The sequence below is a fragment of the Dendrobates tinctorius genome, unplaced genomic scaffold (assembly GCF_039654945.1).
Source record: "Dendrobates tinctorius isolate UK_male_01 unplaced genomic scaffold, ASM3965494v1 ptg000111l, whole genome shotgun sequence".
Classification (NCBI taxonomy): Eukaryota; Metazoa; Chordata; class Amphibia; order Anura; family Dendrobatidae; genus Dendrobates; species Dendrobates tinctorius.
The window spans coordinates 24,602,971-24,619,146 of record NW_027361779.1 but is presented as its reverse complement, the minus strand read 5'-3'; the positions used below and the strand labels follow the sequence as shown (position 1 = coordinate 24,619,146).

At 49.9% G+C, this 16,176-nt stretch overlaps 1 protein-coding gene across 2 annotated transcripts in view; it reads right to left on the bottom strand.

Annotated features, from left to right (window-relative positions):
* The window catches only part of MDN1 (midasin AAA ATPase 1), a 476,296-nt gene that overhangs the window by 426,310 nt on the left and 33,810 nt on the right, over positions 1-16,176 (bottom strand). For both annotated transcript variants that reach the window (XM_073589565.1, XM_073589566.1), the window contains exons 4-8: positions 2,665-2,772; positions 2,411-2,588; positions 1,098-1,310; positions 783-914; positions 404-507 (exon numbers count right to left, since the gene is read on the bottom strand). In XM_073589565.1, the coding sequence (XP_073445666.1) occupies positions 404-507; positions 783-914; positions 1,098-1,310; positions 2,411-2,588; positions 2,665-2,772 (735 nt within the window). The remainder of the gene's footprint in view (positions 1-403; positions 508-782; positions 915-1,097; positions 1,311-2,410; positions 2,589-2,664; positions 2,773-16,176) is intronic.

The window sequence follows — 16,176 nt, the reverse complement described above, 5'->3', positions numbered from 1 at the left end:
AACCTGAGGGCACTGAGACAGTGACAAGAAAGTAGCAAAAAGTCCAATGGAGTCAAATTTGTGGTGACTTCCTTGTCGCAGCAGCCCAGGGGTCGCTATGCCACCCCACTCACTTGTGAGCTGCGATGTGGCAGCAACATCTAGTGAACATTGGTAGTGTGACATGTGTCAAGGCCAAAGGTCCCATTTACAGTAACCCCAAAAAAACAAAATACGGAAAGTTGCAGCAGGAATAAAGGAAAAGCAAAACTGGCCACTTTTGACTTGATGACAGGTCCTCTTTAAAGCTTTACTTAATAGATCCACTAACCGAACACATCTGAACAAAACTGCACAGTAATGCTGTCGAAAAAAGTGACCTAAAATAGGAAACATGACAAAATAACAAGCATGAATTTCTAACCTTCTAGTGGCAAATAGCTGAAAACCTGGAGACACCTTGATACAGTCACCTCTTCCAGGAATAACAAGCTGGCCATTTTCCAAAACTGAGATTACCACAGATATCTGTGAGAACAAATGAGAAAAATTCAACAGAAGCGGGTACCAGGGTCATAGAGCTATGGTAAGGGAACAACATTTTAGAAACACAACACACTGACAAAGTTTAAAGAGAAACAAAGCATAGGGACAAAACTCACAATGTTATACAACACTTTTGTAGCCAGAAATCATTTTTGTTTTGCCCAGAGACATTCATCATTAGTAGTGCAGAGCATTTACAAAAGAAATAATATTGGACAGAAGATTTTAGCAATGTTATATGCAAGACATTTCCTTACCACGTCAAGTGGTGCATAATCAATGTCCTCTAACAAAATCCAGTAGCCATTGGCAACAGCTTGTGTTAAAGTTCCCGGCTGCCACACAAACTCCCCTGGTATATCGGTGCAGCGATACATCCCAAGCAACATCTATGGAGGGAGAAAAAATAAATAAATTGATATGCTTTGGGCTGACTTGTCTACTGTCAGCACAAGTAAAAGGAATAAAAATTGTGTCCAATGCTAAAGTGTGTTAGTGCAGACATTACATTCAGATGTAACCCTACCCATTAAATCAAGTAACTAACCCTTCCCATTACCAATACTCCTTACCTTGCTGTCAGTCTGGTCCCCAAGCTGAACCTTCAATAAATCAGGAGCTTTTGAGCGTCCTGTAACCCTGGCCAAGTGCTCCACCAGAGCAGTTTTCCCACATCCTATGGGACCTTCCAAAAGTACAGCATTCTGATAGGAGACTGCATGAGCAAGACTCTGGAGACTTCTACAAGTTGTTTCCACCAACACAAGCTGATTACTGTTAATTTCCTGTTAGAAAACAAACATAGGTAGGTTAAAAAAAAAATAAAAATACAAACTGTAGGTTTGAACATATTCTAAAGTGTTTGCGTGTGTACAGATGTTACTATACACACTTCTCACAATCATGGCAGACTGAGAAATATTTTAATCGCATGTTAGGCTATTTTTTATTTAAATTCTCATTTAAAAATACTTTAGACTTACATTTTACCACAAGAAAAAAAGGCAAAATTATATAATAGAATATAAATAATGCTACATAATTTTTATTTACATAATTGAATTTTAGCACTTGCTCAAATAAAGGGCATAGAGGTTACAAAAAAGGTCTTTGATTTTGGAAAATATGGCACATTCATGCATTTCATGGACACAGTAGTTACCAGATACTAGCACTGCATGTGAACTGGAGACTTGCTACCATATTCCATCCAGAAGTGAAAGCCAATTACTGGGATTTATAGCAGTGAAACATCTTGTGATCAATATACTGATCTAACAAAAAATATTTGTCTCCAAAGCACAACTTAAAGTTAAAAAAATATAAGACAACTTCATCTATTTTCAACCAATCCAAATTTATGGTACAGATTGTCTTAAAGGGGTAAGGCTGGTTTCACATTTGCGCATGGTGGAGCTGCAGAGGGCTGCGGAATTCCTCCGTGAAGCTCCGCCCACTGCCGCACCTCCTCCGGTCAGCTCCGCCTACGTCCGCATACTTCTGCATGCGGCCTGCGTACCCTATATAAACCATGCCTCACGGCTATTGTCCTCCTACTCCTCTCACTTCTGCATCAGTCAGAGAGAGATACTGCAGACATGGTGGCAATAAAGGTTTGCCAGGTCTCTGACATGCATCTTGTTCTATCGAATATGAAAGATACCCGATGGAATGCACAAGACGTGCCGGTATCTGGAAATCGTCTGTCAGCCCCACACCACCAGTGCCTTTCACCTCAGAAATGAGGGGTGCTGTATAACCCCTTTAGAACTGACAGCACAACTGCTTTGAAGTTTAGAATTAATTAAAAATGAATTCTCACATACTGCTTGGATCTGCAGCATTTCCAAGTGATCTATTTGTCACATACATATGCAATAATTACCTGAATTTTTTTCGGAAGTGTTATTCCACAAATAGGTACAACATGTGAACACAAATCAGCAGACACAATTTGGCCCTGTGCACACTGTTGGATTCCATCTTTACGCCACAAAGAATTTTCCGAATTGGTTAAAAGAAGCCCCTGTTCTACGTTCTGGCTATGAAGCTCGTCTAGCAATCTGAAATAAAAAGCGCTGTCAGAGAGGTCGTCTTGAGAAATCGTAATGGGAGCAATAAAGTCTGAGACATACGTACTGAAGTTTGAAGTTTATCAATTCATCTGTACCAAACAACTTCTTCAGGAAGGTCTGTCTGTTCTCATCTGACATACAAGTTACCAGAGCCAAGCAATGAGAGGTATACCTAAGAAAACAATTCATGTGCTTAGTACTGATACTTCATGCGATAACATCACTTGCATCATAATGGTTAGTTCTCACACACACTAGCTATGCTAAAGAAATCTGTGATTTCTGCAAGTGTGTCAAATATATATAAAAAGGAGATTTTTGTGTACTCACCGTAAAATCTCTTTCTCTTAGCCTTTAATTGGGGGACACAGAACCGTGGGTGTTATGCTGCTGTCCACTAGGAGGCGACACTATGCATAATCTGAAAAAGATTAACTTTGGCTCCTCCTCTGCAGTATACACCCCTGGACGGCGTCAGCCTTCTCCAGTTTTGTACAAAAGCATTAGGAGGAATATACCAGAAACATAACCATGCCTGTAAAAAAAAAGGCTACTATAAACAGGCTCAAACAACAATATGAGAACCCAACTGTAACAACGGCCCGCAAGGGCTACAGGGTGGGAGCTGTGTCCCCCAATTAAAGGCTAAGAGAAAGAGATTTTACGGTGAGTACACAAAAATCTCCTTTACTCTGTCGCCTTATTGGGGGACACAGAACCGTGGGACGTCCTAAAGCAGTCCCTGGGTGGGAAGCAGTGGACGAATATTGTGCCGACAGTCCCCTAGACTTGGAGTACTGCCGCCTGCAGGACCCGTCTACCCAGGCTCGCATCCGCTGAGGACTGGGTATGCACTCTGTAGTGTTTTGTAAATGTGTGCAGGTTAGTCCAAGTGGCTGCCTTACACACTTGATGTGCTGAGGATTGATGCCGAATGGCCCAAGAGGCCCCTACCGCCCGCGTAGAGTGTGCCGTGATACCGGCCGGAAGAGGAGAATTGTTGAGGCGGTAAGCCTCTTGAATGGTGGACTTGATCCACCTAGCAAGGGTGGCTTTGGAAGCCGGTAGGCCCTTGCGAACGCCTTCTGGAAGAAGGAAAAGTGAATCAGACTTCCGGAAAGGAGCAGTCCTAGACACGTAAACACGCAATGCCCTGACAAGGTCAAGCGTATGCAGAGCCTTCTCTACCCTATGAACGGGAGCCGGGCAAAGAGACGGTAGTGATATTTCCTCATTGAGGTGGAAGCTGGACCCGACCTTCGGAAGGAAGGATGGTACTGTACGGAGAACCACCTTGTCCTGATGAAAAACCAGGAAGGGTTGTCTGCAGGAAAGAGCTGAAAGTTCAGACACCCTGCGTAGCGAGGTGATTGCCACCAGGAAAACCACTTTCTGCGATAGAAAGCGGAGTGAGACCACCCTAAGGGGTTCAAAAGGAGGTGACTGTAGTGCTGTCAAGACCAGGTTGAGGTCCCACGTCTCCAACGGACGTTTGTAGGGGGGAACCAATCGGGAAACCCCTTGGAGAAAAGTCTACACTTGCGGCTTGTTAGCAATACGCCTCTGAAAGAGCACTGAAAGCGCTGAGACCTGGCTCTTCAGCGAGCCCAGGGATAGCCCGGCGTCCAGGCCTGACTGAAGGAACCTGAGGGCCTTTGGAAGAGAATAGGGAAGTGGAATCTGCCCACGAGAGTCGCACCATGTCAAGAAAAACCTTCCAGGTACGATAGTAAATCCTGGCTGAAGTTGGCTTTCGAGCCCTGATCATGGTTTTAACAACGTCCGGTGAAAAACCTGCTTGGGTCAAAACCCAGGTCTCAATGGCCACTCCGTCAAATTGAGAGCCCCTGAGTTCTGGTGGAAGAACAGGCCTTGTGACAGGAGGTCGGGACGTGTGGGGAGACGCCAGGGAGCGTCTGCTGTGAGTTGTACGACGTCGGCGTACCATGTACGCCTGGGCCAGTCTGGAGCGATCAGAATGGTGGGAACACCCTCTTGTTTGATCTTCCTCAGGACTCTGGAGATCAGGGGGAGGGGTGGAAAAAATGTACAGAAGCTGGAACTGGGTCCAGTCCTGAACCAGGGCATCTGCTCCGAGCGATCGCGAATCGCGCGTCCTGGCCATGAAATTGGGAACCTTGGCATTGAGATGGGATGCCATCAGATCCACGTCCGGGGTCCCCCAACGATGACAGAGCTGACCGAAGACTTCGGGATGGAGAGACCATTCCCCCGAGTCCATTCCTTGTCGGCTGAGATAGTCGGCTTCCCAGTTGTCCATGCCCGGAATGTGGACCGCGGAGAGTACCGACCTTGCATCCTCCGCCCACTGTAGGATACGCTTTACTTCGGTCATCGCCTGGATGCTGCGGGTGCCGCCTTGATGGTTCACGTATGCCACTGCCGTGGCATTGTCCGACTGTACTCTGATATGAAAGTCTGCCAGCAAGTGATGGAAGGCTTGCAACGCCAGGAAGATGGCCCGAATTTCCAGGATGTTGATGGGCATGGTCGATTCCCTTGGTGACCACCTGCCTTGCGCTCTGTGATGTAGGTGCACCGCGCCCCAACCCATAAGGCTTGCGTCGGTGGTCAAAACCTTCCATTGACCGGAAAGGATTTTCCCCTTGCAAGCGAGGTTGGCTTGAGCCACCCGTGCAGGGACCTCCTGGTGTTTGCTGATAACCGGAACTCCCTGTCGAGGGAGAACGGATTCCTGTCCCAGGACTTGAGGATGGCCAGTTGAAGGGGTCTGAGGTGAAACTGGGCAAATGGTACCGCCTCCATTGCTGCTGCCATCCTGCCAAGTACTCTCATGGTATACCGGAGAGATCTGGGGGACTTGCGGAGGAGTGTGTGAACTCCCAGACGGAGAGCCAGTGCCTTGTCCCTGGGGAGGATCACCAGACCCTTGGAGGTGTCGAATAGCATCCCCAGGAAGGTCAGAGACTGACTCGGGGTAGTCGAGGACTTCTGTAAATTGACTAACCATCCCAGGCGCGTCAGAGTGTCGATCGTGATCGAGACGTTGACCTCGCCGTCCTTGAGGGTGGAGGCCTTGATGAGAAGGTTGTCCAGGTATGGAACGACTACTATGCCTCTGGAGTGCAGAACATCCATGGTAGCTGCCATGACTTTGTAAATGTTCTGGGGGCCGTGGCCAGACCGAACGGGAGGGCCACAAACTGATAATGGTCTTGGTTGATTGCGAATCTGAGAAACCTCTGATGGGAGGGAGCAATTGGTATATGCAGGTATGCGTCCTGTATGTCTATGGAGGCAAGATATTCTCCTTTTTCCATAGACGCAACGATTGACCGGAGGGATTCCATGCGGAAGTGACGAACTCGAACGTACTTGTTGAGTTGCTTGAGGTCTAGTATGGGTCGGACGCTGCCTCCCTTCTTGGGCACCAAGAACAGGTTGGAGTAGAACCCTCGGAAGCGCTCTTCTGCTGGGACTGGCACTATGACTCCTGCTCGCAGGAGGGAAGAAACCGCTTGACGGAAGGCCTGAGCTTTGAGCGGGGATTTTGGAGGGACAGATGGAAAAAACCTGTGCGGTGGGCTGGTAGTAAACTCGATTTTGTATCCTGAAGACACTATTTCCTTGACCCACTTGTCTTCTGTAATAGGCAGCCAGACCTGCTGAAAGAGTAGCAGTCGTCCGCCAACAAGTGGGGTGTCTTCGAGAGGGCATGAGTCAGGACGAGGGAAAAGTCTGAGGTTTTCCTCCTTTAGGTTTTGCCTGGCTTGCCTTTGATTGCCAGTTCCTGTCCGGCCTCTGTGCCGCCGTGTGTTGTCCCTGCGGGGGGAACGATTACGGTTTTGTGCTGGGCGTGAGACGGACCAGCCCGAAGAATTCCGAAAGGATCGGAAACGAGATTGATTACGCCTTTTAAACGTGCGTTTTGGTCTTAGTTGAGGGAGGGAAGTACTTTTGCCCCCGGTAGCATTGGATATCATTGTATCCAGCTTTTCACCGAAAAGACGGCCACTGAAGTACGGGAGATTTGTTAGGGACTTTTTTGAGGCCGCATCCGCTTTCCATTCTCTTAGCCAGAGAATACGCCGGATTGTAATGGCGTTTGATGCTATTCCCGCTATTCCTCTTGCAGAGTCCAACGCTGCAAGGACCATGTAATCTGCCACCACTGCAATTTGCACCGCCTGGTCCGCCATCTGAGGATTTGAAGCTTGAAGGCCCTTTTGCAATAGAGCAGCCCAAGCCATGATGGCCTTGGCTGCCCAGACTAAAGCAAATGCGGGAGCCAAAGAGGCACCTGCCGCTTCAAAGATTGAACGAGCCATGCGTTCGACTTGTCTGTCTGCTGTGTCCTTGAGGGTTGATCTGTCCGGCAGCGAGAGAAGCGTTTGTGCTGCCAGCCCAGAGACTGGAGGGTCCACTTCAGGCGGATCTGTCCAATCCTTGGTGTCTTTCTGTGGAAAGGGGTATTTTGCTTCGAAATACTTGCGATTGGCGAATTTTTTCTCAGGCTGCGAGAAATGCTTAGAAAGGATTTTTTGGAATTCCGGGTGATTAGGGAAGACCTTCGATGGTTTCTGAACACTTTCAAAGGAAATGTTGTGTTCTGGTGCTTCCGGGGTTGGATCTGAAATGTCCAGCACCCGAAGGATGGAAGAGACGATATCCTCAACTATCGCAGTATTGCTAGGGGGACTAGGGAGCAAAGCGTTCTCTGTTTCGTTATCTGAATTGGAGTCACATATGCCCTCTGAGTCCTGCGCATTGCTAAGGAGCTCCCTAGCGGGCGAACTAGCGCGGAGGTTTCCCGTAGTCTGGGATCATTGTGGAGATCCGCATTGTCCTTCTCTATCAGGGGACGGCCTCGGTGACCTGAGGCCACTGTGTCTTTCCCTGGAGGGGGAAGACCTATTGCTATGTGAGGACACAGCTGAACGCGACCTGTGGGTCCGCTTACGCCTCGAACTGTCGGAAGCGCCCTGATCATGAGACCGGACGTCCCTTTGCTGGGTAACGTTCATAGCCGAGACATGACCCTGCAGAGCCTGCAGTAATGTGGAGGTCAGGTTATCTATAGACTGTGTCATAGACTGCGACATCTGAGTTGCCCATTCCAGCGCAGTAGCGGTCGCAGAAGCGTTGGTAGGGACTTCTTGGGGTTCTGCTCCGTTTTTTTGGGTACAGTCCCGGCAGTGCAGATACGTGCTGCCGCTGGGGAGAGTGCAGACTGCATAAAAGCAGTCTTGCCTGGTTCTTTTCTTTGAGCCCGACATAGTACCTAGGCTGATTAATAGAGACCCTACAGGGGTATCTACGCAGAGGAAAAAGGAGTAGGAGAGCGCTATAGGTTATAGGAATTCACAGCTGAGTACCAAGGACCCAGCTGTGATCTTACCCCACTGGTGCTCCCCTTAGGTCCAGCGCTGATAAGCCCCATGTCCTGTGCCCCCCAGAGATTCTGTGCTGCCTTCCTCCAGGTGCAGCAAGATGGCCACCGGATTCTGAGGTGGAGAGGGAAGGGGGCGGAGAGCTGGAAAACGGCGCGCTGGGCCATGTAAAAGCGCGCCCTTCCTGCCTCGATCCGCCCCTTCTATGACACTGCAGTGTCATTTTCGTCATCCGGGGGGGGGGGGGGGCGTGCCAGGGGCGGGCCGGGGGGCGGGGAAAAGGCGGCGGCTTCGGCTAGGCCGAAGCCGCGGTCTAAATTAGAGGCCTGATGCCCAGGAGGGCTCCAGAGCGGCGCGGTAGTCCGGGAGGGGGTCGGATTTGCACCGGACCCCCCCAGAATGGGCGACTGGCTAGCGGTGGGGGCAGCAGTGCTAGCGGTTCCTGTGTGGGGGGTCCCTGGAGCGCCATGGAGCCACTGCTGCTGCAGAGGCAGGGGCGCAGAAAGCCCTGTCTCTGCTGTGCCACGTCTGCCTGCACCCTCCCCCGGCCCCAGCAGGATCCCACAGCTGGGCTGGGGTCCCTGGTGCAGAATGCTGTCTGTACTCCGACCCTACCTGCAGCGTCTCAACCTAATGCCCCCTGCGGGGGATTAGGGAGGGTGCGTCTGTCACCGTCAGGGGGTCTTCATCCTTGCCTCAACCTCAACCCAGACCCTGAAGGGGGTTGGGGAAGGAGGGGGGGGTCTCAACTTCGGACCAGTACCCGAGGGACTGGGGAAGGAGCGACATGGGGGACCGCCATCTCTACTTCAACTGGGCACCCCTAAAAAGGGGGCCAAGGAAGGAGCCATGCCGGGAGTCTCGCTGGAGACCCACTTTTCTTCATCTGTTCCGACGAAAGGAAAAAAAGAAAAAAAGGTGTGCCTCCTTGCGACACTAAGCAAAAACTGGAGAAGGCTGACGCCGTCCAGGGGTGTATACTGCAGAGGAGGAGCCAAAGTTAATCTTTTTCAGATTATGCATAGTGTCGCCTCCTAGTGGACAGCAGCATAACACCCACGGTTCTGTGTCCCCCAATAAGGCGACAGAGTAAAAAAGATATATTATACAAGCTGCAGAGGATTTCTGATCAGTAAGGGTCCAGGTCTCGAGACCCCCACCAATCGGTCAAAGTACCACTAAAATGCATCAGCTAAGCACACAGAGCAGTGTACTGGCTCAATAGCAAGTCGATCGGTCTGTACACAGCTCTGCGCGAGTGCAGACACCAACTTACTACTGAACCCACACACCACTGTGTGCGCAGAGCTCAAGCAGTAGCTGTCGACTCTAGAGCTGTATTTTGACCCATCCAGGAGGGGGTTCAGATCCTGAGACCCTTAGATCAAAAACACTATGCAGTGCCTCATATATTATATAATTATAAAATGACAGCTTCCTAGTGACAGCAGCATACACCCCTGGTTTCCTGTGTCTCCCAATGAAGCGATAGGGAAATAACACTTACCCTTTAACGCTGCGTTCACACGTTCAGGTTTTTTTCATGTTTTCGCAGCGTTTTTTACCGCGCGATTTTGCCGCGAAAATGCAAAAAAACAGCATCCCATGCAATCCTATGGGATTTTGCAATGCTGTGCTAATGCTGCGGATTTTCCCGCGGCGGAATTGCATCGCAGAAAAATCCGCAGCATGCTCATTAATTTGCGGAATCGCGGCAATTCTGCCCACATAGGAATGCACTGTTCTGCTTACTTTCCGTATGTGGCTGTGCCCACCATGCGAAAAGTAAGTAGAACATTTGCGGATGGTACCCACGGTCCGGAGGAGAGGAGACTGTCCTCCGGGCTCTGGGTACCATATCCCTGTAAAAAATGGTAATTAGACCTACCGGTAATTGTGTTTCCAGGAATCCATCCTGACAGCACACTGGAGGACGCCCTTCTTATCCACAGTGGGACAGGAAGCCACGAGAGCTTAAAAGGACCCTCCCCCTGCCACCCTTCAGTGATTTCTCAAAGTAACACATCTGGATGGATGCAAAAAGACTTTTTATTTAAACCAATATTTCTCATACACGTTACACCACAGTCGTATGGAAAATATCATAGGGAGGGAACTAACAGTGCTGTCAGGATGGATTCCTGGAAACACAATTACCGGTAGGTCTAATTACAGTTTTCCAGGTCACCACCTGACAGCACGCTGGAGTAGTACCAAAGGAGATTGGTTCTAGGGTGGGACTACTGCATGGAGAATCTTTCTCCCAAATGCCAATTGTGTGGATGCCACGTCTAATTTATAGTGCTTAGAGAAGGTACTGAGACTGGCCCAAGATGCCGCTTGGCAGATCTGTTCTGCTAAGGCTCCTCCCTTCTCTGCCCATGACGCGGCCATGGCTCTAGTTGAGTGGGCTCTAAGGCTCCCTGGGCGACTGACTCTGTGCCCTATAGACTAGACTAATTGTGGACTTAATCCACCTTGCTATTGTGGATTTTGATGCCTTCTTCCCTTTATTCGGACCTCTGTATTGGACAAAGAGATTATTATCCTGTCTCCAAGGCCTGGTGGCGTCCAGGTACCTGAGAGTACTGTCTCCCTGACATCCAAGTTATGGTAGGTACTTTCCTTCTTATTCTTAGGAAACTGACAGAATGAAGGGAGCACTACCTCCTGATTCATATTGGAGACTAAGATAACCCTGGGGAGAAAGGACGGGTCGAGCATTAGGACTAACCGGTCGTCGAACACCTGTAAGTAAGGATCTTGGATAGATAGGGCCTCAAGTTCCCCTAGTCTCTTCGCTGACGTGATCGCTACCAGGAAAGCCATTTTGAGTGAGAGATTACCGATCTCCATCTCTGCCCCTAGCTGGTATGGGTGTCTACATAGTGCATTCAGGACTAAGTTAAGGTCCCAAGGAGGGACGGTCTTCCTCATTAAGGGTTTAAGCCTCTGCACCGCCCTGGAGAAACGGGCTATCCATGGGTGCGATGATAGGGTTGCATCGTAGAACACACTTAAGGCTGCAATCTGTACCCTTAGAGTACTGGGTCTAAGGCCCTTTCTGAACCCTGCCTGTAAGAAGTCAAGGATCTTTGGGATGTCAGGTTGGTCAGTATCGACTGTCGTCTCTCCACAGAAGCTGCAGAATCTTTTCCAGATTTTGCTATATATTGCTGCGGTCACTGGTTTTCTACTTGCTTGGACAGTAGATATAACTTCTTCCGATAGACCCCTTGCTCTCAGGACCTGCCACTCAGGATCCTGGCTGATAACTGGAGTGCTTCTGGTCTCTGGTGCAAGACCGGAACTTGGTGGAGGAGGTCTTTTCTTATTGGTAGGAGAATGGGCTCCTCCTGTGATATCTTCCTTCACCATAAAGAACGGAACAAGACAGGGCTGTCCCCTGTCCCCGCTACTATTTGTGCTGGCAATGGAGCCTCTCTTAAGGGCCATACAAATACATGAGGGAATAGAGGGTATTCGTATCAATAGGACTCACTATAAAACAGCAGCATTCGCAGACGACCTTTTAATCTTAATGACTAACCCTTTATTGGGACTCTCAGCATTGATGGATCTCATAGACCAATATGGCAAAATTTCCAATTTTAAAGTAAATATGTCTAAGGCCTGTTTCACACTTCCGTTTTTGTGTCCGCCAAACGGATCCGTTTCCGTTTTTTTGACGGAAACTGATGCAAACGGATCCGTTTTTTTAAAAACGGATCCGTTTTTTTGACGGATCCGCGGTAACCGTAATGGAAGTCTATGGGACAAAAAAAACGGATCCTGCAAAAAATGGCGGATCCGTTTTTTTACGGAAAACAACGAATTTTGACGGATTTGAAAAAACGGAAGTGTGAAACAGGCCTAAGTCTGAAGCGCTGGATATACGCATACCCCCGAGTACCTTAGCTAAACTGAAAAATACATACCCATTCTCCTGGCCAAAACAATATATCAAATATCTAGGAGTAAAGATAGGAAGATCAGATAGAGACCTTTTCCAGCTGAATATCCCCCCTCCCCCTAATTGTCTCAGTAGATTCCTCCTGTGATCTCTTCCTGAGTAGGGGGAACCAACTTCTTCTTGGCCAGAAGGGCACCACTAGTAAGACTCTGGCTCTGTCTTCGTAAATTTTCCTGAGGGTTCGTGGAATGAGAGCGAGAGGCGGGAAAGTGTATAACAGGCCTCTGCTCCTAGATTGTGACAGAGCGTCGATTCCTGCTGGATCTCCCAGAGGGTTCAGAGAATAGAAGGTCTTGACCTTTGCATTCTGATTGACTGACTGCGAATAGGTCTATCTCCGGTCTTCCCCACCGGTCGCATAGGCTGTTGAACACCTCGTCGTTGAGTTCCCATTCCGTTGCAGCTATTCTCCTGCTGAGGAAGTCCGCGACCTGGTTCCTGGTACCCTCTAGATGTACTGCTGAGATTGAGAGGACCTCTCTCTCTGCCCATGTGAAGATTTGTTCTGCTAGGCGTTGTAGCGCTGGATGTCTTGGACCGCCCTGGTGACGGAGAAAGGCTACTGTCGTGGTATTGTCTGACAGTACCTTGACGTGTCTGCTTCTCACCAGGGACCGGGCGGACAGTAGTACCTTCCAGACCGCATGAAGTTCTCTGAAGTTGGAGGACTCATTGCTGCCCTCCGGACTCCATCGTCCCTGGTAGTGTGGACTGTTGACTTGCGTCCGTTGTCACTATGACTTCTGGAGACTGGATCCATGAGACACCGGCCTGTAAATTTCTCGGAATCGTCCACCACACCAGAGACTTCCTTACTCGGAGAGACAACTGAATTTTCTTGTCTAGAGAGTTCAGCCTCCTGTCCCAGGAGGCTAGGACTGCCCGTTGTAGATCTCAAGAGTGAAATTGACTCCACATGACGCAGGGAATGCAAGAGGTCATCAGGCCCAGAATCCTTATCGCGTCCCTGATCGAGACCTGGTTCCTTGAGAACTGACGAATCCTCCGGCATGCTGGCTTGCTTTTCCTTCGGCAGATAAGACATTCTTCTTTCTGAGTCTAGCATGACCCCCAAAAATGTTATTCTGGGCTTGGGTACTAGATCTGATTTTGACCAATTTATGATCCAACCCAACTTCTGCAGTGTGGCGATCGAAGACTGACAGTCGACTGAGCTGAGCTACTGAATCTGCTACGATTAAGTAGTCGTCTAGGTAAGGGACTACCGTGATATTTCGACCCCTTAGGTAGGCCACTACTTCCACCATCAATTTTGTAAAGACTCTTGCGGTTGACGCTAGGCCAAAGGGGAGGCAGCGAAACTGGTAATGGTAGATCCCGCCATCCTTTTCGACTGGAAATCTGAGATATCTTTGATGGTCTGGGTAGATGGAACGTGGTAATATGCACTCTTTAAATCTAGAGTGCACATTACCACTCCCTTTTCCCAGAAGGGGAGTCGTGGATCTTATTGATTCCATCTTGAACCGCTTGTATGTTAACCATCTGTTTAGGAGTTTGAGATTTATTGTTGTTCTGGATTCCCCAGATGGCTTTTTTATCGAGAAGAGGCTCAAGTAGTATCCTCTCCCCTCTTCTCGGGCGGTTACTGGAACGATTGCAGACGTCTCCAGGAGGTCCTGGATATCCGACCACATAGGGGAAGCTGAGCTGAGGCGAGAGCTGGTTACTAGAAATCTGTTCGGGGGGAGGGAGTCCAACTCTATTCTGTACCCCTGAGAGACAACCTGTAGCACCCATGGGCTGGTGGAAACTTCCTGCCATCCCTTCAGGAACCTGAGCAATCACCCCCCTACTCTGGTGGCGTCATTTTCTTCGGGAGCTTGACCCTGAGCCGGAGAAGATGGTATCTCTATTTCTAACTCTGCTCTCTCCCCCTTTGGGGTAGTTCCATCTTCCCGATTTCCCCTTCCCTCTGTAGGGCTGATACCTTTTGCGTTTCTCTTCAGGGAACCCCTTCTTCTCGTCTGAAGCTTTCTCTAAAATATTGTCGAGAACAGGCCCAAAAACCCTTCCCCCCACGAGAAGGGAATTGAGCAAAGCTTATTCTTTGATTGCATATCCCCTGACCAACTCTTTAGCCAGAAGGCTCTTCTGGCTGCATTGGACAGGGACTGACTTCTGGCTGCAAAACTGACAGACTCTTCCGAGGCATCAGCTAAAAAAACCGTTGCTAACTTTAGTAAGGGAAGGGATTTTACGATAGTTACTCTCGGAGTTTTATGTCAGGTGCTCCTCCAAATCATCTATCCATAGATGCATGGAGCGCGCTACTGATGTTGCAGCTATATTGGCTCTTATGACTGCTGCTGAACTCTCCCAGGCCCTCTTTAAGAGCCCATCCGCCTTCCGATCCAAGGGCTCCTTTAGGTTAGAGGAGTCCTCGAAAGGAATAGCCGTCTTTTTTGATACCTTCGCTACCGGGATGTCTACTTTGGGGATTTCCTCCAAGACTTTGACCTCCTCTGGGTCAAACGGCATGCGAAGTCTAAAGTCTCTGGGAATAGTCAGTCTTTTCTCTGCTTCTTCCCATTCCTCTAATATCATCGCCCATATATGGGTGTTTACTGGGAAGACCATCGAGGTCTGCGAGCGCAGCCCCCCAAACATCTCGTCCTGTACTGAGAGAGTTGCCGGGGGCTCCTCGATCTGCATAGTCTGCTGTACTGCTCCCAACAGCTCGTCCGTATCCCCGGACGAAAAGAAATATCTCTTTCCCTTCTCAGGGGGCTCTCTGATCTCTTCCACCTCTAATTTGGACAGGATCTCCTCAGATGAGGTGTCCGATTCCCTCTGCCTTTTCCTGGATACCTGGGGGTTCGTCTGCGGGGTATGGGGAACGACAAGGTCTGACACCGAAGCCTGCACCTCTTCCCTTATAATAGACTCATGTTGGACATGAGTGTAGCTTGCTCCTCCCCCACTATGCGTCTTGTACATGCATCACAGAGGGCTTTTTTGCCACGTGTCCTTTAGCTTCTTAGAGCAAATCGGGCACTTCTTATCTTTCCTCCTGGGCTCCTTTTTCTCTGAGGTGGAGGATCCCCCCTGAAACATATAAAATACGTGTCCTGTGGGGATCTGCCTTTCTGGGGCCCTGCAGTGACCTTATCTGAGGTTACTCACGTGACCCTGGCTTTCTGGCCCCGTCTCAGTCTTCGCCTGATCCTCCATACTCTGGTAGGGAGGACTGCTTTGGCTGTTGTACAGCCTGCTGACCGCCTCCTGCCTTCCTTTAGCACGCCGCGCTGTCCGATCCGCTCCGGAACTGGAGAAGACGCCGCTCTCCTTTGTGATCCGGTCCTATGCAGACCACGGGCCGGAAATGACGCCTGGCGGCTGCGACCCGGAAGAGACGCGGCCTAATGCCACGACCGGAAGTGACGCGGCCGCCTGTGATGCTGCAGGCTCCGAGTTGCCCGCTCCCCTCCTTCTGTGCCGGGAGCGATGTGCCGCGTCCGGACTGCGGGGGATGCCCTGCGGCGGTGATCTCTTCCCAGGACCCGCTTCAGGAGCCAGTGGAATCCATAGAGGCGGCCCGGGCTCAGGGACATCAGCGGCGGCGTCCAGAGTCCAGAGCCCCCCTCAGGAGGAAGCGACACAGTCTCCCAGGAGCAGCGCTGCACTGGGTGTGCTGAGGGACCCTCTGGCGGGTGTCAGCTGCAGAAGTCTTGAGGTAGGAAGGGAAAGGCTGGGCCCCCCAATCCTAACCATCTGCCCAGAAGGTCGGATCTTCTCTCGCCGTTACTATCCGCAGTGGGACAGGAAAAACACTGAAGGGTGGCAGGGGGAGGGTCCTTTTAAGCTCTCGTGGTTTCCTGTCCCACTGTGGATAAGAAGGATGTCCTCCAGCGTGCTGTCAGGTGGTGACCTGGAAAATAGAATTAAAAATTTTTTTAAAAAAATCGGGTTATATTCACCTTCCGGCGTCCCGCGCAGCGTCCCCAGGCTTCAGCGATACACGCGGCAACTCCCGTTCCCAGTGATGCCTTGCGATGACCTTTGCTGACGTTGCGTCTCGCGATGCTGGAGCGGTCTTGCGAGACCGCGACGTAATCAAAGGTCATTGCAGCAATGCATCACTGGGAACGGGACCTGCTGTAGAATCGCGGGGGCCTGGGTACGCTGCGCGGGATGTCGGAAGATGAATATAACCCGATTTTTTATTTTTTTTATTATTTTGAACATTAGCTCTTTTTATTACTGATGC